Source organism: Ipomoea nil, unplaced genomic scaffold (assembly GCF_001879475.1).
Source record: "Ipomoea nil cultivar Tokyo-kokei standard unplaced genomic scaffold, Asagao_1.1 scaffold2165, whole genome shotgun sequence".
Lineage (NCBI taxonomy): Eukaryota > Viridiplantae > Streptophyta > Magnoliopsida > Solanales > Convolvulaceae > Ipomoea > Ipomoea nil.
In genome coordinates, this window is record NW_017618593.1 from 2,007,640 (window position 1) to 2,033,030 (window position 25,391).

At 37.4% G+C, this 25,391-nt stretch overlaps 1 protein-coding gene across 1 annotated transcript; it reads left to right on the forward strand.

The window, feature by feature from the left end:
• Nucleotides 1–21,178: 21,178 nt before the first annotated feature.
• LOC109149934 lies at nucleotides 21,179–23,465 on the forward strand. The gene is made up of 6 exons (XM_019297928.1): nucleotides 21,179–21,330; nucleotides 21,430–21,660; nucleotides 21,853–22,479; nucleotides 22,683–22,923; nucleotides 23,110–23,153; nucleotides 23,279–23,465. Exons 1-6 carry the CDS (start codon nucleotides 21,179–21,181, stop codon nucleotides 23,463–23,465), a joined length of 1,482 nt encoding a protein of 493 aa, XP_019153473.1.
• Nucleotides 23,466–25,391: the final 1,926 nt, after the last annotated feature.

Genomic DNA, 25,391 nt, shown 5'->3' on the forward strand with positions numbered 1-25,391 from the left:
TTGGAGAAGCTTACAACGAGCCATGGGGACTGAATTAAGATTAAGCATTGCATTTCATCCACAAACAGATGGGCAAACCGAGAGGACAATTCAGACTTTGGAGGATATGCTTCGAGCTTGTGTTTTGGATTTCAAGGGTAGTTGGAGTAAATACTTAACTTTGATTGAGTTTGCATATAACAATAGCTACCAATCAAGTATAGGGATGGCACCTTTTGAAGCTTTATATGGAAGGAAGTGTAGATCTCCTTTATATTGGGATGAAGTTGGAGAAAGAAAGATCTTAGGACCAGAACTTGTACAACTCACAGTTGAGAAGATTAAATTAATTAAGAAAAGAATTAAAGCCTCTCAAGACAGGCAAAAGAGCTGGGCTGACTTGAAAAGAAGAGAATTGGAATTCAAAGTTGGGGATTTGGTGTATTTAAAGGTTTCACCAACTCGAGGAGTAATGAGGTTTGGAGAGAAAGGGAAATTAAGTCCACGTTACATTGGACCGTTTGAGATTCTGAGTAGAGTGGGTAGTTTGGCTTATGAGCTAGCACTACCACCACAATTAGCTGGAGTTCACAATGTATTCCATGTATCAATGCTACGAAGGTACATTGCAGATCCGAGTCATGTGGTGGAGTATCAACCACTACAAGTTAGGGATGACTTAACATATGAAGAAGTACCTCTTCGTATCATTGATCGGAAGGAACAAGTGTTGAGGTCCCGAGTAATCCCTTTTGTTAAAGTGCAATGGTCACATCATACCCCAACAGAAGCAACATGGGAAAAGGAAGATGATATGAAGGATAGATATCCTGAACTCTTCAAGTTTGAAGGTAAGTAAGTTTCGAGGACGAAACTCATTTTAAGGTGGGGAGATTGTAATACCCAATTTCTTATAAATGCAATTATGCTTAAGTTTTATTAAGTGAAGTCAACAAGTCAAAGCTTCTTATTTTGATATTGGATAAAATTACCAAATTACCCTTCTTTACCCTTAAAGGTTAAGGAACCACATGAGTCTTGGATAAGCATCATACTTGAAAGAAGACAAGGAGAGCTAATTAGAGAGAGTTAGGGGAAGGGAAAACCTTGAAGCTTGGATCTCCATCTTCTTCAAGCTTAGATCTCTAAGATATTGGGTATTCTAGGTGAGTTTAACCTCTATCTTTTACTCTTTATGAGTGGATTTATCTTTGGAGCCCTAAGATTGATATTTGAAAATATTAGGAATTTTGACAAGGAGTATTTGGGCAAGCTAAATAGCTAAGATTTGGATGTTTTAGGTAAGTGTTTATTCCTCTCAAAACTATTTTTACCCTATACTATAAATTAAGCTTGTGTTCCGAATTGTTATAATGAAGCTTGAGCTGCGTATTTTTGGACTAGAAACGTTGCTATGTAATCTGGACTGGAATTGTTGTAAACTGTGTTTCTGGACAGAAAGTATGGTCTTATTTAATCTGAACTGGAATTAACACCATGTGTAGTGATGGATGAATGGTTTATGGTTGCTATGCTGGTAGCAGTTAGTCCAGAGTTCGAATTTGCTTTGCTAAAAAGGCCTTATGTTTGTTTTATATACGTAATATATGACTTATGTTTGTTTTATATATGTAATATATGCTTACAAAATGAATTATTTGTTTAAAGTGAGACTTGAACTCTTAATCTCTTGCTTATATTAATTTAAGTTTTTTTCCAACTAAGCCATTTCAATCCCTTTGAAATTACTTTGGTTTAATAAATCATTCTATGATTTTTAAAGAGTTATGTACTAAGAAAATTATTATTTTGAGAATGGTTTATACCTTGCATATTTCTTAGTTTGATAAACTTATTATCTATTTTGGAAATAGGTACTTTGTTACGTGATTTTAAAGAAATGATTTTTGCTACATCAGGCTATTTGATTATAAGAACTATTTGGATCATTTGATAAAACTCATGAGGCAACCTACATTTTGTTGTTTGTTTTGTTTGGCTTGGAACGTTCCTAATTGCTCATTCTGAATCGTCGAGCTTGACTCATTCCGAATCGTCGAGTCTTTTGAATTATTTGTTGGAACGTTCCATCCGGCTCATTCCGAATCGTCGAGCCTGACTCATTCCGAATCGTCGAGTCTTTTTGGACCATTATACCAATAATGGCATGTGCCACAAAATATAATGGTGGTTGTAGGTTGCCAATGGGTCATATGTTAAGGAATGAGTTGTGCTCTTGAAAGTCTTTTGTTATGAAATATTGTTGATGCCCATGTAGCTAAAGTTTCTTGTTTTGTGAGCTTATGTATTGTATGATGGAGTATATTATGACTTCGATATGGTTTAAAGATCAAGTTTTGCCTCTAGTTGTTACTCTAAAGCTTTTTGTATTATATTGGGGTTACTTGATCCGGGGTTGAGAGGAGTACTACTTACTGGGCATTAGCTCATTATTTGTATTTGTTTTTCCTCATGTTTCAGAGTAGTTAAGGACATGTGAATAGCACGAGCACAAGTGGTGGGGTCTCGAAGGTGACTTTTGGAAACTAGGAGACTTAGTCCTACTATTGGAGCTTATCACAGATTTTTGTTTCTTTTGGATATTCTCGTTGACCCTTTGTATTTTGGTAAACCATTCTGCTTGGTTTTGGTGCTTGTAATGCATTTTGTCATGCTAGTCTTGATTGTAAATATTTAATAGTGGTGATTTGGTGAGTTTTTGGGAAGAACTTGTTGTTTATATTGGTCATAAAAGTGAGGAATTGTTATGTATTAAAGTGTTGTTATGAAGGTTCCGAGAGGTATATATGGCTAGGCTTCGTATTGTTACAGGCTTTCGTGTAGCGATACGGCCGGGTCATGTCCTAGAAGCGGGGCGTGACAATTTTATTTGCATATTTTAAAATTACCTCGATGTAGGGGTAAAAGGCTCAAACAGGTAATTGAAGTGGGACCGAAACATAAAAGTAGTAGAGAGTCAGATCGAAGAAGTAGAGAATCCACAATAATGAGACGGCCGCACGATCGTCGCACGGGAGGAGCCCGCTGCCCTAATCAAGATTCTATATATATATATATAAAGGAAATTCTAGAAGCGGAAAGAAAAACTTGTGTATATTTAAAATTGAGAATGGATTTGCCTCTATTTCTTTAGCATACTACACCAGCTATTGCAACAGAAGGCAATCAGTGTGCTGATTTCTGTGCAACTTGGGGCAAAACATTGATTGGGGTACGTACTCAGATTGGAACGTGATGCGAGAGGGGTTGCCACAAGACGCATTTTTTAATTTTTAAGGACTTCGGTCCCTCTGTTATACCTAAAGGAGTGAGTGATCAAGAGAAATGAAATTTGAGAAATGACATAGAGCAATTAGGGTAATAAACAACAAAAATTAACTAATTAATTGAGAGGCGTATTTGAATTATTTTTTACTCATTCTACATTTTCAATATATTTATTTTCTATATTATTACAAACAAACAAACTACAAATAGATTTAAATTACCTTGGTGTAGAAGTAAAAGGCTCAAACAGGTAGTAAAAGTGGGATCGAAACACAAAAGTAGTAGAGAGTGGAAGATGAAAAATTAAAGTTGTGTTGAGTCAATGATGGTGAATCAAAGCAACGAAGAGTTGAAAAGGATGATCGAAGCATTAGAGAGCCGACGCTGGAAGATCGAAGCATTAGAGAGCCGATGGTGGAAAATCAAAGAAGGAGAGAATCTATGATGAAGGATCAGAGAATCGGCGATAAGACGGCCGCACGGGAGGAGTGCATCTTGAGACAGCAGCACGATCATCGGAGGATTAACTGAAGTTATTTACGATTCATAATATTAAATTTAGTTTTAGTATATAAAATTAACATATTTAAAAACAAAAATATTAAAAGTTCTGTTAAACACACAAAAATTATTATTTATATCACAAGTTATATTTTATATTAAACTAATTGAGTTTGAACTAAATTATATTAAACTAATTAAAGTCGAACTAGCAATTGAGAAATCAAATTATTTTAGTATAGAAATTTTGTGTTGGTGTATTGGTGTAAATGGGTTGGAGATGCTCTAACAACACTCAATATTCCGGTCGGATTTCTGCCAAGTACTGATATGCATCTGGAAACAACTATTGTATAGTCTTCATTGCCAAGTCAAAGTGTCTTTGCTTTATAGAATTACCTGCCCCTCAAACCAACGACTTCAGCCTCTTGTCCCCGGCAGGAGACAAAAGCTTTCTTCGCCGGACGAAGGCTTATTTATTTATTTATTGGTAATTTTATTTATTTATTTAAACAAACATCTTTAACATTATTTATTTACTTAATTTTATTAAAATAATTTTTTAAAATAACATAATATCCACTATTTTAACAATAAATAGGTAAACAAGTTACTTCTGTTCAATTCATAAATAGGTCACAAATACATGAAATATTAATCGTATTTTTACAATATTGATGCAGTGATCACTAATTTAAATATTTCGGCATTGTAGTAGTCGTCACTAGTACCGCTACTTTGTCATATATCTGTAATGTGATGGTAACTACTACCAACATCACCATAATGTGATAGTCAAGCAATTGTGTTTGTAAGATGAGCAATTGCTCCTCTTATATAGAGGAGCTCTTTCGTTTCAAATATTTTCAATATGGGATCAAAATGATCCCAGATCATTTACAAAGGGACCCCGTGGCTCCCATTTGTCTTTTTATTCTTTTATTTTTATTTTTTTAATTTATTTTATATATACTTTTGTTTGGATTATTATTATTATTATTATTATTATTATTATTGTTGTTGTTGTTGTTGTTGTTGTTGTTGTTCTTGTTGTTGTTCTTGTTGTTGTTGTTGTAATTTGATTATTTGATAAATTTGACAAAATTTAAAGAAATTCGCCGATTTAACATTTTATATTTAATTAAAACACCAAAAATATTATTTAATAACTTAGCAATTTGTTCCAAACTGCTAAAAACTAAAACAACACATATACATTTTGGATTAATCTTTCCCAAACCTCCTAATACATTAAAAAAAATTTTTAAAAAACTAAAACTAAAATAAGAAGCCATTAAGATAAGGTTTCGTAAATAAGAGCATTTTGATAGGCTGGGCTTCGATAGGTTGAGAAAGTTTATATGAACATATACTACATGTAACAGGGTGAATCGAATAGTTATGCTGTGGAACCATGTCCACCTTGCAAGATGGACACAGTTCTATGTTCATAATTACTGAACTATATGTTCGTTATTATAAAGCTATATATTCATAATCTTTTAACTTCATATTCATAATTATTAAACTCTATATTCACAACAACAGAACTCCATGTTCATAATTAATGAACTATATGTTCATAATTATAAAGCTATATTCATAAATTTTAAACTTCATATTCACAATTATTGAATCTCTATATTCATAATTACATAACTATATGTTCATAATTATGTTCACAACGCTATGTACATAATTATAGAACTATATATTCATATATCTCCAAAAGGAATTCATTCGAAAAGAATCGTTTAGAGTCTATTCATCGCCCCCCCGCCCCCCCTAGACTCTCTCTGACCCTACCGGGACCAACAAGTGGTATCAGAGCGGTTACGTTGTACGGTGAACGTTTTGCGTTACTGCCTGGTAGATCCCTTTTTGCAAAACTTGCATAAATAAAACTGTGGTTTTTATATTTGCAAAAGTTTTCTTAAAGAAAAATAGAAAGAGAACATTCTAACCGTTCTAGGCCTCTTGCCTTTAATCTTTCAAAGTTTAATGACTGGAAAGTAAGAATGCAGGCACATCTTTCGGCTATTCATGACAAAATGTGTGACATGATAAGCGAAGGTCCTATCGTCGTTATGATGGTGAACACTGAGGCAGCTGCACAAGGAGCAGATGCAGAAGCCATGATACCTAAGCCGAAATCTCAACTCACTTCAGATGAGAAGACTCGGGCAAACCTCGACAATGTTGCACGAGACATTCTCTATAAGTCTCTAGACGACTCGTTGTTCCCTAGAGTACGAAAATGCACCACAGCAAAGCAAATCTGGGATACTCTCATGAGTTTAGGCGAAGGAGACGAACAGGAGAAAGATAACAAGCTCACCGGGGCCATGAAGAAGTTTGAGGACATCAAAATGATGCCAAGTGAAGCCATCACGGATATGGAGCTCAGATTCACAAAACTCATGGGTGATCTCTCGGATCTTGGAAAAAAGCCAACTGAAAAGGAGAAGTACTTAAAGATTCTTCGAGGGCTTCCAAAATCTTGGGATATGAAAGTAACAGTCATGAGAGATCACAGAGACATGAAGACAACCAGCACGAGTAAGATCTTCAGCGATCTCAAAGCATATGAGTTCGAACATGAGCCAAGGGAATCTGAAGAATCCGAAACAAGGAACATAGCCCTGGTGGCCAATCAACAAGCATCAACATCAAACATGTCGAATTCTAACTCTTGTGAATTCTTATCTAATGAACAATATGCTTTGTTTGTACGTAAAATGAAAAGGTTCATGAGGAAGAATAACTTCAATGACTATCAAAGATCATCCAACCGAAGGCAATACGAAAGATCTCCTCAATCGTCAAAACAAGAGACAATGGATTCACATATGCTATGTGTAAGTGTAAAAATGTTTCACATTTAAACCTCTTAATATTGGCCTAGATTAGTTGTCAAAGTAGTTCTGCATTAGTTGCTGGATTAGTCACACTGTCTGGAGTAGTTGACTGGATCATCGCAAGAAAGTAATCCAGGAGGTATGAAACTACTTCAAACCAGAGACAGAATGGACAGAGACTGAGATGACTACAGCCAGCTACATTCATAAAGCGTTAGATACTATTTTTTCTTTAATGTATGAGAGTTAGTTTACCATTCAAGAACACGATGAATGGGAAAAGAAAACGGTATAACAATTGATGGGAAGCCTACAAACCTATGAGATGGAAACTTTAGGCGGCCCTGAAACAAAAGGAAAAACCGTATCTTTTACTGTCGAAGACGCTAGAGCTGTTTCTGATCCAGATGAGGTAAGTGACGATCCAGTAGTTTTCTTAACTAAATGTTTTTCTAAATTGTTGCAACAGGTAAAACAACGACAAACTGGAAAATTTGGCAAGTTCCAAAGTAAAAAAGGATCGGGGTCTGTTGGTCCCGAAACGGTGGCGAGAAGTCTAGAGGGGGGGGGGGGGTGAATAGACTTCTCTAACTTTTTCAACTTCTTTTGCAAACAACACTTTGGTAACTTCAACTCTAAGTAACAAGTATAAACAAGTATAACAACTTAGAGTGTGCACAGCGAAAATGTAACGACAAAGTGTTATGCTTTAATTGTGTCGTGCTCAAAGAGAGATTCTATACATGCATCACGTTAGAAACACTTGATATAGATTAAGGATGATGTATGTAAAATTTCACTTGCATGCAAACGAGTGAACTATCAAACCCAGACAGATAAAGATACGCGATAAATCGTAACGGGTTAGTTCACAGTTGATATAGGCATGCACGAAATTAAATGAGCAGTAAGTAAATAGAGAGAGAGATTTATAGTGGTTCAGAGGTGGTGTAATCCTCCTAGTCCACTCTTCTCCTTTCACTCCAAGGAAGAAATTCACTATTCTTCGATCACCCAGATACAATAGTGAATAAGTATCCAGCGAAACTTCTCCGAGTGCTTCGCACAAAGCTACACTCCACCAAGGTTTTTGCAAGCTCCTCTTGTTACTCCGCCTTCCCGAGTACTTAGCACCAAGCTGTACTCCTACTCCACGAGAACTACGCACAAGCTACGCTCTCACCGGATTTGCTCTCTTAGACTTGAATTCTTTCGTATATAGCTCAATATTTTGCTTCTTGGCTGATTTGAATATTGCTTGCTTTTCTATTGCTTGTGTATCTTAATTTTTCAGCCATGCTTCATTCGTGTTTGTCTTCAAGTCTGCTTGGGCATTTTATAGCCAAAGAAAGCTATTTGCCTGTTGATCAACTTTCGATCTTGATCGTCCATTTTGAATTGTAGTTGATTAAATAATTTTGCCAACTTGGTCTGCAAAATCATTTCGCCGTCTGTCAGAAGATTTGAATAATCTTGCAGTTGCTCTTCATTAATCTGATAAAGCTTATCTTGGAATGGGTAGCCTCTAAATTTGAATTTCTCTGGCATGACTTTTGTTGAATCATTGATCTGATGTGCCAAGTTGATCAAATAATTTATCTGCTGATTCTTGCTTGAGTATTCAAAAGATTTCCTTCGTGTATCAGCTTCTTCTTCTCCTTCGACTTCCTTCGCAAAAACAGAGCTTCAAAAGAATGTTTCTGTCTAACTATTTTATCATGACGATGTCAGAGCTCCATTGATGATGTCAGAGCTCCTTTGATGATGTCATGTCCCAAAAGTATATTTTATCATGATGATGTCATGTCTCAAAAGTATATCATGTTCCACCTTATATCATGAACTAGTATCATGTTAGGCTACTATCATGATCTTGATATCATGTGTTCATAAAATTGCTTCGGGTGGGAGTCAAACTATAAATCATTTAGTTTACTTTGCAAGGCTTCTTCCATCTCAATTAGGTAACCAATTAATACATTTCAAAATCATTTCGCCGTCTGTCAGAAGATTTGAATAATCTTGCAGTTGCTCTTCATTAATCTGACAAAGCTTATCTTGGAATGGGTAGCCTCTAAATTTGAATTTCTCTGGCATGACTTTTGTTGAATCATTGATCTGATGTGCCAAGTTGATCAAATAATTTATCTGCTGATTCTTGCTTGAGTATTCAAAAGATTTCCTTCGTGTATCAGCTTCTTCTTCTCCTTCGACTTCCTTCGCAAAAACAGAGCTTCAAAAGAATGTTTCTGTTTAACTATTTTATCATGATGATGTCAGAGCTCCATTGATGATGTGTGAGCTCCTTTGATGATGTCATGTCCCAAAAGTATATTTTATCATGATGATGTCATGTCTCAAAAGTATATCATGTTCCACCTTATATCATGAACTAGTATCATGTTAGGCTACTATCATGATCTTGATATCATGTGTTCATAAAATTGCTTCGGGTGGGAGTCAAACTATAAATCATTTGGTTTACTTTACAAGGCTTCTTCCATCTCAACTAGGTAACCAATTAATACATTTCAAGACTTAAATTCTTTTGTCTTATCTTTTCACGTGGGTTTCACAAGCCATACCACACTGTGACGTCATCATCCGATATATCTTACTATCATGTTATAAAAATGTTTCTTCATGATAGTTCTACCTGATATCACCTTTGTGATATTACTTCCCGATATCACTACTTCATGATAGCATTTCTCTTTACACCAAAAATGCTCTCAATGGGAATCAAACTCTGTATCATCTCACATTAAGCATGCTTCAATAAGTCTTCTACCATCTCATCCATCTCAACCTTTGACAACTTGATGCATAATAAATGTGTAAGTTATGATTCCGCTTTCATTTATTCTTCCTTCAAAGCTGCTTTCACGTAGACTTCATGGTAGTGGTGCACTATACTTTGTGAACCAGAACTAACTCAAATAAAATAAAATTGGGGTCTACAAAATACATTTGGCTCATCAAAACTCATACAATATATTCCTAACAATTTCCCCCTTTTTTATGATGCCGAAACTTATACCCAAGTCATTTGGCTATGTCAAATTTTGAAAAATAATCTTTTTGTCCAATTTTATTGCGACTAGCCATTTGACGGGATTAACACATTTAAGACCTAGAGATTTTAATTTTGGACGATCCTAAACGTATATTGAGATTAAGACGCGGGGTTGCGTATTGATTTTTATCTTTTAATTTTTCTTCCCCCTTTCAATTTTATTTTCTCAATTATACGCTTCACATGCAATTACTAAGTCCAATTAAAATCTTGAGACTTTAAAGCAATTAAGTAAACATACTAGACAAAAATAAAGAGATAAACCATATGCTAGCAATTTTTATATTTTGTACCAGAAAGGCATAATTCGAACAAGCTAGCTAATATTATGTACACCAAAAAGAATGAGGCTTCAAATTTTTACCTCTTGCCAATTAAGGCATTCACGTGTGCCCTTAGCTTCTTGAAGTCTTGATCACTCTCCTTGAGTTGGTAAGGTGCGGTGACTTGCTCGGTTACATAATTTCCATATGCTTCTTGAATATTGTCACCCCGCAACACTCCGGCTTGGTACCAAGCAACGCATTCTTCAAATGATCTTCCATCTACCATCTCGTTGCTTGAGTGTCCGAAAAAGGTCTCCAACTCACGTACAAGCTTCATCTTGTTCTCATCATATATTGATCTTGAAGGCGATGACCTTGGGCATTCTTGTTGACTAGGAAAATCCGAACTTTGCAAGGTCACAAGATAATCCATAATCCTTCCTCTTCCTCTTCCTCGGCTTTGCACCTTTGGTATAGGTGAGACTCCTCTTGGTGCTCGTGGAGGTTGAACAAGCTCAACTAGTGGTCGTTGTGAAGACGGTCCAATTAAATGATTTACCAAATGGCTTGGGGCTCCTCTAGCTCTTTCCCCCTTTTCGGCAGCATCAATATATCTTTGAAAACTTGCCGAAGCTTTGTCTTGGCTCTTTTGGATTCCAATTAAAAGATCATTATTCACGCCAATTTGGTGTAGTAGAGCTTTCAATTGATTTTCCACCAATCGTAGCCTCGATTCACAATCCGTTCCTTTCTTTCCTAAGTCAAAGAACATCTTCAAGACTTCCCTATTATGCTCTTCTTGTTTGGTGGACATTGTGGCCATATCGCCTTGCATTGATCCTTGTCCAAGTAACAAGGATTCGACCCTTTCATAAATTTCCTTGTGAAAGTCATCTAGTTTTGTATCAACATTACCAAATTGATTGTGGACTTTCTCAAATTCTTGAAAAACATCTCCTCTCAATTCTTGAATTTCCCTACGTACATCTCCAACAATACTATCTCTTATAGCATTAATATCAATGGAATGAGAATGTACCTCCTTGTGTGACTCATGTGGATGTCTCGGCATGGACGAACCCGCTCTGGTGCTTCCTCGTATGGTGTATCCTCAAGACACAAGGGCTCATCAAGAGTAGGGTTCATTGGTTCGGCAGTGGCAACATTAATCGGCTCGGCACGACTTAAAGGCAAAGGTGACACGTCAATTTGCAACACATTCTCTTGTGCATCCATTCGGCTTTCATGCTCCCATAAATCACCAATATTTTCTTCAATTACCAATGTTGTAGGATTAATTGTGGCTTGAGCATTCTCCAAATTTTCATTCACCGAATTTGTCACATCCGTAGCCGTGTGAGGAGAAATAACATCAAAACTAAGATTATCATCCCCAATATTCGAAGGAAATGGATCCAATTCTTGTAAGCTTCCACCTTCGGTCTCCTTCATATGTGATGCTTCTCCCGGTGTACCGTGCACTTCTTCTCTCGAAATAACCAAGGCTCGGCCAATATCATCTCGAGCAAATCCATCAATTGTCTCAACGGCAACTTCGGGAACCTCTTGTGCCACTTTCTTGCCCTGACTATTGGCAACTCTCTTGATAAATCATTCATTTATTACCGATAGCCTTGTCGTGGTAGCAAGATTTCTTGTGCCAATCCATGTTAGAGCAAATTCCTCTAACTCAAGAGTGTTTGGTCCTATTGTTGTAGCAACCGAATTGTGATCACCCAATCTCCAATTTCTCCAAAATTTCACACGTTCAAACTCCTTTAACAACTCACTATCCGCCCCATATGTTGGAATGTCATCTACACTCCCAACCTTGTTTGGAATTCTTACTCCTTCATTCGGGTTTGAGGGGTGGATTATGGGTGTGGGTAGGGTTACAAAAGGATGGCTACAAGCATCATCACTAGCCCTCCCGTGAGTGTTTGATTCCCCGTGACTAGATGCTCGGATAGAAAGAGTCTTTTTGGTTAAGGAAAGGGTTGATGGGTTTGCCGGTTTTCATTTTCGGGTATTTGCTTGTGAGGGATCAACCGGGTTTGGGGTTCTAAAAAGGTAATTTTGGTTTTGTATGGGTCTAGACTTGGATAGGGTTACACCTTTGTCTTTCAAGAATTCTCCAACAACAAAACCATACCCAATATCATTTGGAAACCATCCATTCACCAATGGTTTTGCTAGCCTAATTTGATCAACCATTCGGCCATACACAAACATACCCCAATCTACGGAAACATTTTTCACAATAGCATGCATCAATGGCAAATTTTTCTTTGTGAAATAATTTCTACTAGACTATTTGCACTCAATAGTCTTATGCACAATGTCTAGTAGCATTCCAAATTCGTGCTTCAACATCACCTTATTTCCATTGTTACACGCCGCGACTTGAGCGGTTTCGTGTCTTATTTCACTCCAAAAATCATTTAAATCAAAACCATGATCTCCTACTCTCAACATTTTCTTCTCCAAACCAAATTTGGTTCGAACATCATCTAACCCAATTGTCAATACAACTCCTCCAACAGTAGATTTTATAACACCATTTTCGACATATGCATGTTTATAAAATTCTACTACTTCATTTAGATAAAAAAACCATCATACTTGTACGAGCAAAAATTCAATAACCCACTAGATTCAAGAGAGGTTAAGATTTTTACCCCAAAGTCTTTGTTTTGGATGAACTTGTTGTAATCTTCAATGTCCAAGATCATCCCACGAATCACCCGTGTGATTTTCCTCGATCCTTTGGCTCCAATTTGATTGAGAGTTCCTTCCATCTTGATAGAACACAAATTTGGGATAATTTTGAGGTGGGTTTTCCGGGTGGGATTTCGGCAGTCCGAAAAAGGAGTTGAATGGAGTGGGTTTTTGGTTGTGAGAGGTTTTAAGGTTAATGGTGAGGGTGGGTAATGGGTATTTGTGTGTAGAAGAGATTTTTGTGGGAGATTTTGGATGGGTTGGTTAGATTTTGGAGATATTCAAGCTTCCCTTCTCTTGCATGTGGCCGGCGGTGAGAATGAGGGAGAAGAAGTTGATCTTCTTTCTTCCTCATCTCTCTTCGTGGGAGGCAAAGTAAATTGTCTAGCAAAATTACCATCTTGCCCTTTAGTGGATAGAAAGAGATTGTAGAACAATTGAGGGCATCTTTGAACTTTTACTGATTTAAATTTGCCAACTCAGATTTTAATACTCCATTTGTGGGTACATGGCGCCAAAAATTAAGCTTCAATTAGCTGCCACCTGTAGATGTTCATGGAGCAAAAATTTCTTCGACATAAAATTGTTAGTGCAATAAATATATTCATGCTAACAATTTAATTTCAACATCTGATAAAATTGAGAATTAAAATTGAGCGATTAATAAATTTAAACAGATAAGACCAAAATTGATGCCAGATACATTTCTTAATTTTAAAAAAGAATCACATCAAATTGACTTAAGCAGCTGAAAATTAAAATAAAGCTGATGATCATTCAGACTGACAAATCAACTTGCATGCACTGTTATCAACTTTAGCATAGCTTAGCATCAGTACATTCCCCCTAAATCATATAATCCCTCCACTATCATGATGCATTCCCCCTAACTTCTATATCTCTTATATCATTTTAAGAGCAAATAACCAATTTCTACGTACCTAAGTTCGTAAGATAAAATTACTAACATGTACACAATTAAATTGTAGCACATTAAATAAATTAAATCACGTAGAACACATAGGTAACAAATTTCATGCAATTTCATGCAAATCACGTACACACATTTTTTAATTTAATAGATTCGAAATACTTAGCTCATTTCGATCATTCCCATTTCGTGCCTTAGAGTTGCAAAACGAGATTCACAGAAAGGTTTTGTGCGAATGTCGACAATTTGATTTTCTGTGGGAACATGATCGATCTTCAAATCTTTCTTCTCGACGTGGTCTCGTATGAAGTGATGTCGGACGTCAATGTGTTTGGTTCGCGAGTGGAGCACTGGATTTTGGGTTATTGCAATTGCGCTAGTATTATCACATAAAATACTAACATTTTCGCATTTAATCCCATAGTCCAACAATTGTTGCTTCATCCACAAAATTTGTGCACAACAACTCCCAGCTGCAATATATTCGGCCTCAGCAGTGCTTGTAGCTATGGAGTTTTATTTCTTGCTGAACCAAGAGACCAATCTTCCCCCTAAGAACTGGCATGTCCCTGAGGTACTTTTCCGGTCTATTTTACACCCTGCAAAATCTGCATCTAAATAACCAGTTAGTGTAAAATCTCCTTCTTTGGGATACCATAATCGCACATTGATTGTTCCCTTTAAGTATCGAATTATCTTCTTTGTTGCAATCAGATGACTCTCTTTAGGCTTCGATTGAAATCTCGCGCATAATCCAACTGAGTAAGATATGTCCGGTCTGCTTGTGGTTAGATATAGCAGCGATCCAATCATTCCTCGATACATCGTTTGATCAACATCTTTGCCTTCATCATCTTTGTCTAATTTTTGAGAAGTACTCATGTGAATTTTGACTGAGGATTTTCCATCTAGCCCAAATTTAATTTTAAGATCTTTTGTGTATTTGGCTTGATTCACGAAAATTCCTTCCTTGAGCTGTTTGACTTGTAGTCCCAAAAAGTAGTTTAATTCTCCCATCATGCTCATTTCGAATCTGTTCTGCATAAGCTTGGAGAACTTCTCACAAAAAGAAATATTAGTGCTTCTAAAAATAATATCATCAACATAAATTTGCAATAATAAAATATGACCATTTTCTTGAATTCTAAAGAGGGTTTTATCGACTAGGCCCTTGGTGAATCCACAACTAATTAGGAACATCGACAATGTATCGTACCAAGCTCGCGGAGCTTGTTTCAATCCATATAATGCCTTCTTGAGTTTGTAGACTTGATCACCAGTGCCTTTTACCTCAAATCCAGGTGGTTGTTCAACGTAAACTTCTTCTTCAAGTAAGCCATTAAGAAATGCGCTCTTTATGTCCATTTGATATATTGTGAAGTTCTTGTAGGCTGCATATGCTAGGAAAATTCTTATCGCTTCGAGTCGTGCGACGGGGGCAAATGTCTCATCAAAATCTATGCCTTCTTCTTGCGAGTACCCCTTTGCGACTAATCTTGCTTTATTCCTAACAATGACGCCAACTTCGTTTGCTTTGTTCCTAAATACCCATTTGCTGCCGATTACATTTTGATGCGTTGGTCTTCGAACAAGTTCCCATACGTCGTTGCGCTTGAATTGATCTAATTCTTCTTGCATTGCATCTATCCAACTTGGATCTGCTAGAGCTTCATCAATTTCTTTCGGTTCCAATTGCGATAGAAAGCATGAGAACATTGCATCTTGTTGGTCCCTTGTAGATGATCGTGTTCTAACTCCGTCTCTCGGGTTTCCAATGACTAAGCCATGTGGGTGACTTCTTAGCCACTTTCGATTTGGTCGAAAACATATTGGATTCTCAGAGTTCCCTTCTTGTTGAAATTCCACTTGTTGAATTTCACCTTGTTGTAAATTGTTGATGGGTATTTCTTCGGATTCATCTACTGGGATTTCTTCCATTTCGGGTGCAACATCGGGTGCGGTCACGGTTGGTACTTCACGTGCCACATTGGCCATTGACTAAAATTGATGAGTACCGATGTTATTTGTTTCTTCGAAATCCTGCAACATATTTTCCTCAAAAATATTGTTAGAATAATTTAATTTAGAATTACTTCCCTTTACTTCTTTTTCGTTGCTTTCATCGAACACAACATGAATTGATTCTTCTACCACCATTGTTGATTTGTTGAATATTCTGTACGCCTTGCTGGTGGATGAATATCCCAAGAATATTCCTTCGTTCGCACATTCGTCAAAAGTCTTTAAATAAGACTTTCCATTAACAAGTACAAATCATTTACACCCAAATGTATGAAAATAGGTGTGGTTGGGTTTCCTCCCTTTCCATAATTTGTATGGTGTTTTGTTATATGACTTATAGATTAGACTTCGATTTTGAGTGTAGCAGGCCGTATTGATAGCTTCTGCCCAAAATCTCTTTGGTAGATCGGCGGCTGATATCATGACGCGTCCAGCTTCTTTTAGTGTCCTGTTTCTTCTTTCAGCTACTCCATTTTGTTGTGGCATTCGTGCGGCAGATAGTTGGTGTAGAATCCCTTGTGAATTGCAAAAGGATTGAATCACACCATTCACAAACTCGGTTCCTCGATCAGTTCGAATTGTTGTAATCTTCATATCCTTTTCGACTTGTAGTTGCTTTAGTTACTCCGGCAACTTTGATTCAACTTCACTCTGTTTCTTTATGAATAACGTCCAAGTGTACCTGGAAAAATCATCAACAACAACCAAAGTGTATTTCTTACCACTTATACTTACTGGGTCAACTGGACCAAATAAATCCATGTGCAGTAGACTTAGAGGTCTTGATGTTGACTCTTGAGCTTTGGATTTGAATGATGTTTTGATTTGTTTTGCCTTCTGGCATGCATCACATATTTGATCCTTTTCGAATGCAATGTTGGGAAATCCATCGACTAGCTTATTTTGTGCAAGCTTATTGATGGTTTTGAAATTTAGATGATTTAGCCTCCTTTGCCATTCCCAACTTGCTTCATTTGAATTGCTTGCCATTAAACATACAGAGTCCTTCGTTGTACTCCAATCAACAACATACATATTTTTCTTTCTCGATCCGGCTAGTACAACTTCTTTCGTAGATTCATCTTTGACTTGACATTTATCTTTGAAAAATTCTACGAGATAGCCTTTGTCGCAGAATTGGCTTGTGCTAAACAAATTAAACTTTAATCCTTTGACAAATGAAACATCTTCAATTCGTAGGTCATTCTTTACAATTGTTCCGGTGCCTTTTGTTGTTCCATATCAATCGTTTCCTCCAGAAACTACTTTTGGTCCTTCGATGCTTTTGAACTCAATTAGACTAGCTTTATTGCCTGTCATGTGTCGAGAGCATCCGCTATCGAAATACCAAACTTCCTGCAGCAAAATTAATTTTTCTTAGGTACCCACACTTGTTTGGGTCCTTTTGTGTTAGTAATTTTTGGCATCCAAATCCACCTAGATCCCACTGATCCAAGAGTAGGTGATTTGTAGCCATTAAAAACTTTATAATCATAACGCACTTTCGGATAGTGATTCGGTGCGAGTTAGGAAGCTGATAGTTGCTTGATTCTATGAAATAGAGCAAATCTGGACTTGGTCCATGGTTTGTCTTCAAGCGACCAATCTTCTTCTGTGGGATATAATCTCCCAGCCCCAATTCTCGGAATTCTTCCCATATTCCTATGAGGTTTTATTGCACTAGACTCGTTGGTTCTCCTTTGAGATACAAATTTTCGCCTTTTAAAATTTTGTTGTCTCGCCAAGATATCATTGTGTTGATTCAGCCTTGCAACAATTTTCTGGGCATTGATTTTGTTTCCAACTCCTTGTCTCATTGTGCTATGTTAACTTTTCACAAATTTTACCACTGGAACTTTATTAATTAAAGTAGTAGTAGAATTAGTCAACTTTTGAGAGGTTTTAGAACATGATGGATCGTAGCCTAGTCCAGCTTTATCTCCAGCGGATTTTTGCATGTTTACCATTTTATCCATTATTTTGGATGAATGCGTAAATGATGCGATTACTTCCCGAAGGTTATGTTCTCTAAGCTCTCTAGCTTTGCACTCTTCTTGAAATCGAATATTTTCGGCTTTCAAGTTACTCATTTCATTTAGAGCATTTTGCAATTTTTGTGTCATTTCTTCCTTTTCAAGGATTAATGTATTATTGCGCTCTTTGATTTGAGTATGAGTGGCCATGACCTTTTGACAATCTTCCATAAGACTTTGAAATGATTCTTGAGTCTCGAAAGAAATGTCAACGGAACTAAAGGAACTAGAAGATACCTCTTCGTCGGTTTCTCGCGCCATTAAACATTCCTCATGTTCGAGTATCTTGCCAACTAAACATAGAAGCGCCGTATCTTCTTGTGATGAATCACTCTCGTCACTGGATGATTCTTCGGATTCGCTTGCTTCTGGCGGATCACTTATCAAAGCTTTTCGTTTATCCTTCTTGAATCTCTTTTCCTTCGACTTGTACTCTTCCTGCGAAGGGTTAGTAGCATTCGAATTTTTGCTTACCTTGGGGTGTGGATATTCTGCCATAAAGTGTCCAGGCTTTCTACAATTGTAACACACATTTGTGTTATCTTCGACTTGTTCTTTTCTTGGTCTTCTAAACGAGCTTCCTTGTGGTGAATTCTTGAACTTGTTCTTTCGCATTAACTTTTTGAATTTCCTAACAAATAAGGAGGATTGTTCGTCAGATAAAAAATCATTATTTCCTACTGACCTTGATGTAGACAGTTGATTGGCCATTAGTGCGGATGTTCGTTCATCGCGTTCTTCTTCAATTCGTGTCTTCATCTCGAACTCATACGCCTTGAGATCACTAAAGAGTTTATCCGTAGATAATGTCCCTTAGATCTCTATGATCTCGCATCGCGGTTACTTTCATATCCCAATTGGAAGGTAGTCCACACAATACTTTGAGTGATATTTCCTTCTGGAAGATGGTTTTGCCAAGATCACTTATTTCTCCAAGAATCTTGACTATGCGAGCTTCCATATCGGTAATACTTTCGTTAGAAAGCATCTTGAAATCTTCGAATCTTTTCATGGCGATGGTTAGCTTGTTGTCCTTTTCTTGTTCGTCGCCTTCACCGATGCTTATGAGAGTATCCCATATTTCTTTTGCTGTAGTGCACTTTCGAATCTTTGGGAATATGGTGTCATCGACCACTTTGAACAAAATATCCTTGGCAATGTTGTCCAAGTTATTTCGCCCTCTATCATCGCTTGTCCACTCCATTTCCGGCTTAGGAATATATTTTGGAGCATCTGGATTTAGTGCGGCGGCGGTGTTAACTTCCATGATCTTGATAGGACCATTTGTGATGACTTCCCACATTTCATCATTTAAAGTAGATAAGTGCACCTGCATACGTATTTTCCAATCATCAAATTTATCAAGTGAGAAAAGCAAATTTTGAGAAAGAACCATATCTCTCTTCATCTTTGAAGTTTCGAGATTTATCTAGCAGTAAAGAAATGACTCAATTAGACAACTGCTCTGATACCACTTGTTGGTCCTGAAAGGGTGGCGAGAAGTCTAGAGGGGGGGGGGGGTGAATAGACTTCTCTAACTTTTTCAACTTCTTTTGCAAACAACACTTTGGTAACTTCAACTCTAAGTAACAAGTACAAACAAGTATAACAACTTAGAAACACTTGATATAGATTAAGGATGATGTATGTAAAATTTCACTTGCATGCAAACGAGGGAACTATCAAACCCAGACAGATAAAGATACGCGATAACTCGTAACGGGTTAGTTCACAGTTGATATAGGCATGCACGAAATTAAATGAGCAGTAAGTAAATAGAGAGAGAGATTTATAGTGGTTTAGAGGTGGTGTAATCCTCCTAGTCCACTCTTCTCCTTTCACTCCAAGGAGGAAATTCACTATTCTTCGATCACCCAGATACAGTAGTGAATAAGTGTCCAGTGACACTTCTCCGAGTGCTTCGCACAAAGCTACACTCCACCAAGGTTTTTCGCAAGCTCCTTTTGTTACTCCGCCTTCCCAAGTACTTCGCACCAAGCTGTACTCCTACACCATGAGAACTACGCACCAAGCTACACTCTCACCGGGTTTTCACAAGCTCCCCTTGTTACTCTGCCCTTTACAACCGAGTGCTACGCACAAAGCTACACTCCAACTGGGTTTTTCAGTCTCTCTAGTTACTCTACCCCTTTTCTACACTCAGTAGAAGATTTATAATGAAATACATAGATTTCCTCTCTCAGACTTTCGTATGTAGCTCATTATTTTGCTTCTTGGCTGATTTGAATATTGCTTGCTTTTCTATTGCTTGTGTATCTTAATTTTTCAGCCGTGCTTCATTCGTGTTTGTCTTCAAGTCTGCCTGGGCATTTTATAGCCAAAGAAAGCAATTTTCCCGTTGATCAACTTTCGATCTTGATCGTCCATTTTGAATTGTAGTTGATCAAATAATTTTGCCAACTTGGTCTGCAAAGTCATTTCGCCGTCTGTCAGAAGATTTGAATAATCTTGTCGTTGCTCTTCATTAATCTGACAAAGCTTATCTTGAAATGGGTAGCCTCCAAATTTGAATTTCTCTGGCATGACTTTTGTTGAATCATTGATCTGATGTGCCAAGTTGATCAAATAATTTATCTGCTGATTCTTGCTTGAGTATTCAAAAGATTTCCTTCGTGTATCAAGAATGTTTCTGTCTAACTATTTTATCATGATGATGTCAGAGCTCCTCCTTTTATGATGTCATGTCCCAAAAGTATATCATGTTCCACCTTATATCATGAACTAGTGTCATGTTAGGCTACTATCATGATGTTGATATCATGTGTTCATAAAATTGCTTCAAGTAGGAGTCGAACTATGGATCATTTGGTTTTCTCTGCAAAGCTTCTTCCATCTCAGCTAAGTAACCAATTAATATATCTCAAGACTTAAATTATTTTGTCTTATCTCTTCATGTGGGTTTCACAAGCCATACCACACTGTGATGTCATCATCCGATATATCTTACTATCATGTTATAAAAATGTTTCTTCATAATAGTTGTACCCGATATCACTACTCCATGATAGCATTCCTCTTTACACCAAAAATACTCCCAATGGGAATCTAACTCTGGATCATCTAGTATCAAGCATGCTTCAATAAGTTTTCTACCATCTCATTTATCTCAACCTTTAATAATTGATGCTTAATAAACTTGTTAAGCTATGCTCCCGGTTTCATTTATTCTTTCTTCAAAGCTGCTTTCACGTAGACTTCATGGTAGTGGTGCACTATACTTTGTGAACCACAACTAACTCAAATAAAATAAAATTGGGGTCTACAAAATACATTTGGCTCATCAAAACTCATACAATATATTCCTAACAGGGTCGAGTGCTATTCGAAACAATCAAAAACCAAACTCGTCCAACCAACAATCAGGCACATCAAGAAACTCTCAATCCAAAGAAAAAACCGGAGGCAAAGGGATCAAATGTTATGAATGTGAAGGATATGGTCATGTGCAAGCTAAATGTCCAACCTACCTAAGACGGAAGAAGTCTATGAAAGTCGCTCTTACCTGGAGTGATGATGATGAACCAGAAACTGATCCAGGATCTGATCCAGATGAGATCTCTGGGAACTTTGTTGCCTTCACGGCCCTCACAACTACTGTACCTGACTCAATAACTGGTGAAGAATCTGAAATTGAAGAGTATGTGTCATCAGAAGATTAAGATTTATCTGCGCCTTCATTTGAAGTAGAATATAGAAAACTGTATGCAAAATGGGAAATACTTGTAAAAGTGAATAGATCTCTGTCTAGTCAGGTTAGCATTCTAGAAAATGCCAAAAAGGTGTATCTATCTAAAATATCTGACAGGGACAGTATCATTGAAGACAGTCACAAACAAGAAGAAACTCTCAAACATGAGCTGGAAGAACTTAAAAATGAACTGGAGCAATTCAAACGCAAGATCAAAATGATGGACAACACATCCACTTTATACCAAATTTTGGATTCTGGTCGAAAGACACCCACGAAGTATGGGTTAGGATATTCTGGAGGAAAAGACAAAGCTGTTACAGTTTTTGTCAAAGCCTCAGGCCCTGACTTAGGCACTGGAGCAGATCAAGATAGTCTAGAAACTAGTACAACTCAACGTCAAGTCAAATTTGCTCCAAGTAAAAAGACAATTAAGATTTGATTATATAATTCTATTTGTCATTACTGCAGGGTACGTGGACATACGAAACCGGAGTGCTTCTACTTCTACAAAGACCAACGTGTTGAGAAATACACCAAAAAGTCTATCACCCCGTTTGTCAAGCAAATTTGGGTGAAGAAAAGTGATTTCCTCTGCCATGTCTCCTTCCACTCTACAAGTACTAACAGAAAAGAAAGATGGCACTTTGACAGTGGGTGTTCACGTCATATGACGGGAGATGCTAAGTTCCTAAACAATATAAAAGAAAGTACAAGAGAAGTGACTTTCGGCGACGAAGTTAAAGGAAAGATCACTGGAATTAGCACTCTGAATGTCACAGGGCTACCCAAACTAAAACAAGTTCTTCTGGTGGAAGGCCTTCATGCAAATCTTATAAGCATAAGCCAATTGTGTGACCAGGAATGGAAAGTCTGCTTCACCAAGGACAGTTGCAATGTTATAGACTATAAAAAGAACTGCGTCATGGAAGGTAAACGCTCTTCTGATAATTTCTATATACTTACTAACGATTCCTTTTGTTACAGGTCCAACATAAAAGAATCAAAACTATGGCATCAAAAAATGGGTCACTTAAATTATCGCTCATTGGAAAAACTAATCAAGATTAAGGGTGTAAGAGGTCTACTAACATCAAGGTAGAAACTGCCGGAGTATGCAGCGCATGTCAAGCTGGAAAACAAACTAGAGCAGCTCATACCCCTCAAAATATGATCAATACCACACACTGCTTGGAACTCATTCACATGGACCTTATCAGACCTACCAGAACAGAAAGCATTGGAGGTAAAAGGTACATTTTAGTTTGTGTTGATGATTTTTCTCGGTTTTCGTGGGTCAGTTTTCTCAGGGAAAAGTCAGAAACTGTTGAAGTCTTCAAAACCCTAGCCATAAAACTCCAAAAAGAGAAAGATGAGCTAATCATACGCATTAGAAGTGATCATGGACGTGAATTTGACAATCAAGTGTTTGATGATTGGTGTGCATTGGTTGGTATCTCCCATGAATATTCAGCCCCTAAAACGCCACAACAAAATGGCATTGTTGAAAGGAAGAATCGAACGATTCAAGAGATGGCTCGGGTACTACTCAATGCCAAAGACTTGCCTTAGAGATTTTGGACTGAAGCAGTAAGTACTGCCTGTCACACGATAATCCGGGTATATCTGCGACCTGGAACGCATCACACTCCGTATGAAATATGGAAAGGTAAGAAGCCTAATATCAACTACTTCCATATTTTTGGCTCACGGTGTTTTATTTTGAAGGACCGAAGCCCAACTGGAAAATTTGAACGTAAAAGTGATGAAGGGTATTTTCTTGGTTACTCAACGAATAGTCGTGTCTACCGTGTCTACAACAAAGTCACAAAATCCATCATGGAATCGGCAAATGTGGTTGTTGATGATCAACCTGATGAAATGACTGAGGTTATAGGAGTTCTGACTCCGAAGTTAATCCAGAATCTGATACAAATAATCCAGAACCTCCTGAAACTATATCATCAGAACCTACTCCAACCCCACCATCTACTAGTCTAGAACCTGGACCAGAACCAGATGCTGGAGCACTTGAAGTGGCTATCCGAACTCACAAAGATCATCCTACACAAAACATCATATGAGATCCATCCTCCGGGGTACGAACTAGAGGGATTAAGCGAAATTATCTTGAGCTTGCATGGTATACGTGCTACACGTCAAAGATCGAACCCAAAATAGTAAAAGAAGCCCTATCTGATGAACACTGGATTAAAGCCATGCAGGAAGAACTCGGACAATTTGAACGAAACAAGGTATGGAATTTAGTCCCTAAACCTGACGGTGTAAATGTTTTAGGGACAAAGTGGATCTTTCGTAACAAAACTGATTCAGCTGGAAACATTGCTCGCAACAAAGCACGACTGGTAGCACAAGGCTACTCTCAAATTGAAGGCATCGACTATGAAGAGACGTTTGCACCTGTAGCATGTCTAGAATCCATTCGTCTCTTGCTGTGTATAGCTTGTGCTCTAGGGATAAAGTTGTTTCAGATGGATGTCAAAACGGCTTTTCTAAATGGATATCTCTCCGAAGATATATATGTTGCTCAACATAAAGGCTTCGAAGACCCTCATCATGCTGACCATGTCTACAAATTGGACAAGGCTCTATACGGACTAAAACAAGCTCCAAGGGCCTGGTATGAAAGATTGTCCCAGTATCTTTTCCAGCCCGGCTACAACCGAGGGGGAGTCAACAAAACCTTATTTATCAAAAGGACAAGTAAACATATTACAATTGCTCAGGTTTATGTTGATGATATTATCTATGGTTCCACTCAAACAGATGCTACAGATCAACTGGTTCAAGTCATGCAACAGGAGTTTGAAATGAGTATAATCGGTGAACTGACCTATTTTCTAGGACTACAAGTTTAACAAACCAATGAAGGTATTTTTATATGTCAAGAAAAATATGCAAAAGGACTTCTAACAAAGTTTGGACTCGAGTCAGCTAAAGAAGCACGAACGCCAATATTTACAACTACAAAATTAAGCAAAGATGAATCAGGAAAGCCAGGAGCATGATCGGAAGTCTACTATACCTAACAGCAAGTCGTCCAGAAATTATGTTGAGTGTTGGAATATGTGCCAGATTTCAAGCTGCCCCTAATGAATCACATCTCAAAGCTGGGAAAAGAATAATTAAATACATTAAAGGTACTCTCAATTATGGCATTTGGTTTTCCAATGATACTAACTTGAATCTTGTAGGATACAGTGATCCGACTGGGCTGGGAATGCAGATGATCGCAAAAGTACCTCTGGTTGTTGTTTCTTCTTTGGAAAAAACTTTGTTACCTGGCTAAGTAAGAAACAAAATTCGATATCTCTCAGCACAGCTGAAGCTGAATATATAGCAGCTGGTAGCTGCTGTACGCGCAGCTCCTATGGATGAGACAAATGCTTCTAGACTATGGTCTACATCAAGAGTGTATTACTTCAACATTCCAATACTAAACATATTGAAATACGGCATCACTTCATAAGAGAATTGGTAGAAGACAAGGAGATCAATCTGGAGTACATTTCAACGGAGAAAAATCTAGCTGACCTATTTACAAAACCACTTGATAACACAAGATTTGAGTTACTTCGGGCTGCTCTTGGAGTGTGCAGGTTTTCCATCTAAGTTTGTTTTCTTTGAAACAATAAAGTTTTTTGTGTTTCTTTGTTTTGTGTTTGTTTTTTCCTTTTCAGGTTTAATCCAGAATATCCTCCAGATTCGCTCTTTGCTCCAGTCAGTACTCCAGACCGTATAATGAGTTATTCGACCGCACTAAATGTTTCAACATTTTTTTATTTTTTTTCTCTCTCTTGGTTGTTATACACCATCCACCGTCTCCATCCCCAATTTTTTAGAATCTAATCCCTAATATCTCTCACTTTCCTTTAACTCCTCTCAAACTTTCCTTCTCAATTCGAATCCTAGACAAAATCTTCCATCAAATATACTCGCTATCTCTTCTCTCTCACATGGCTAACCATTCTGATCTCAATCCTTTCCTT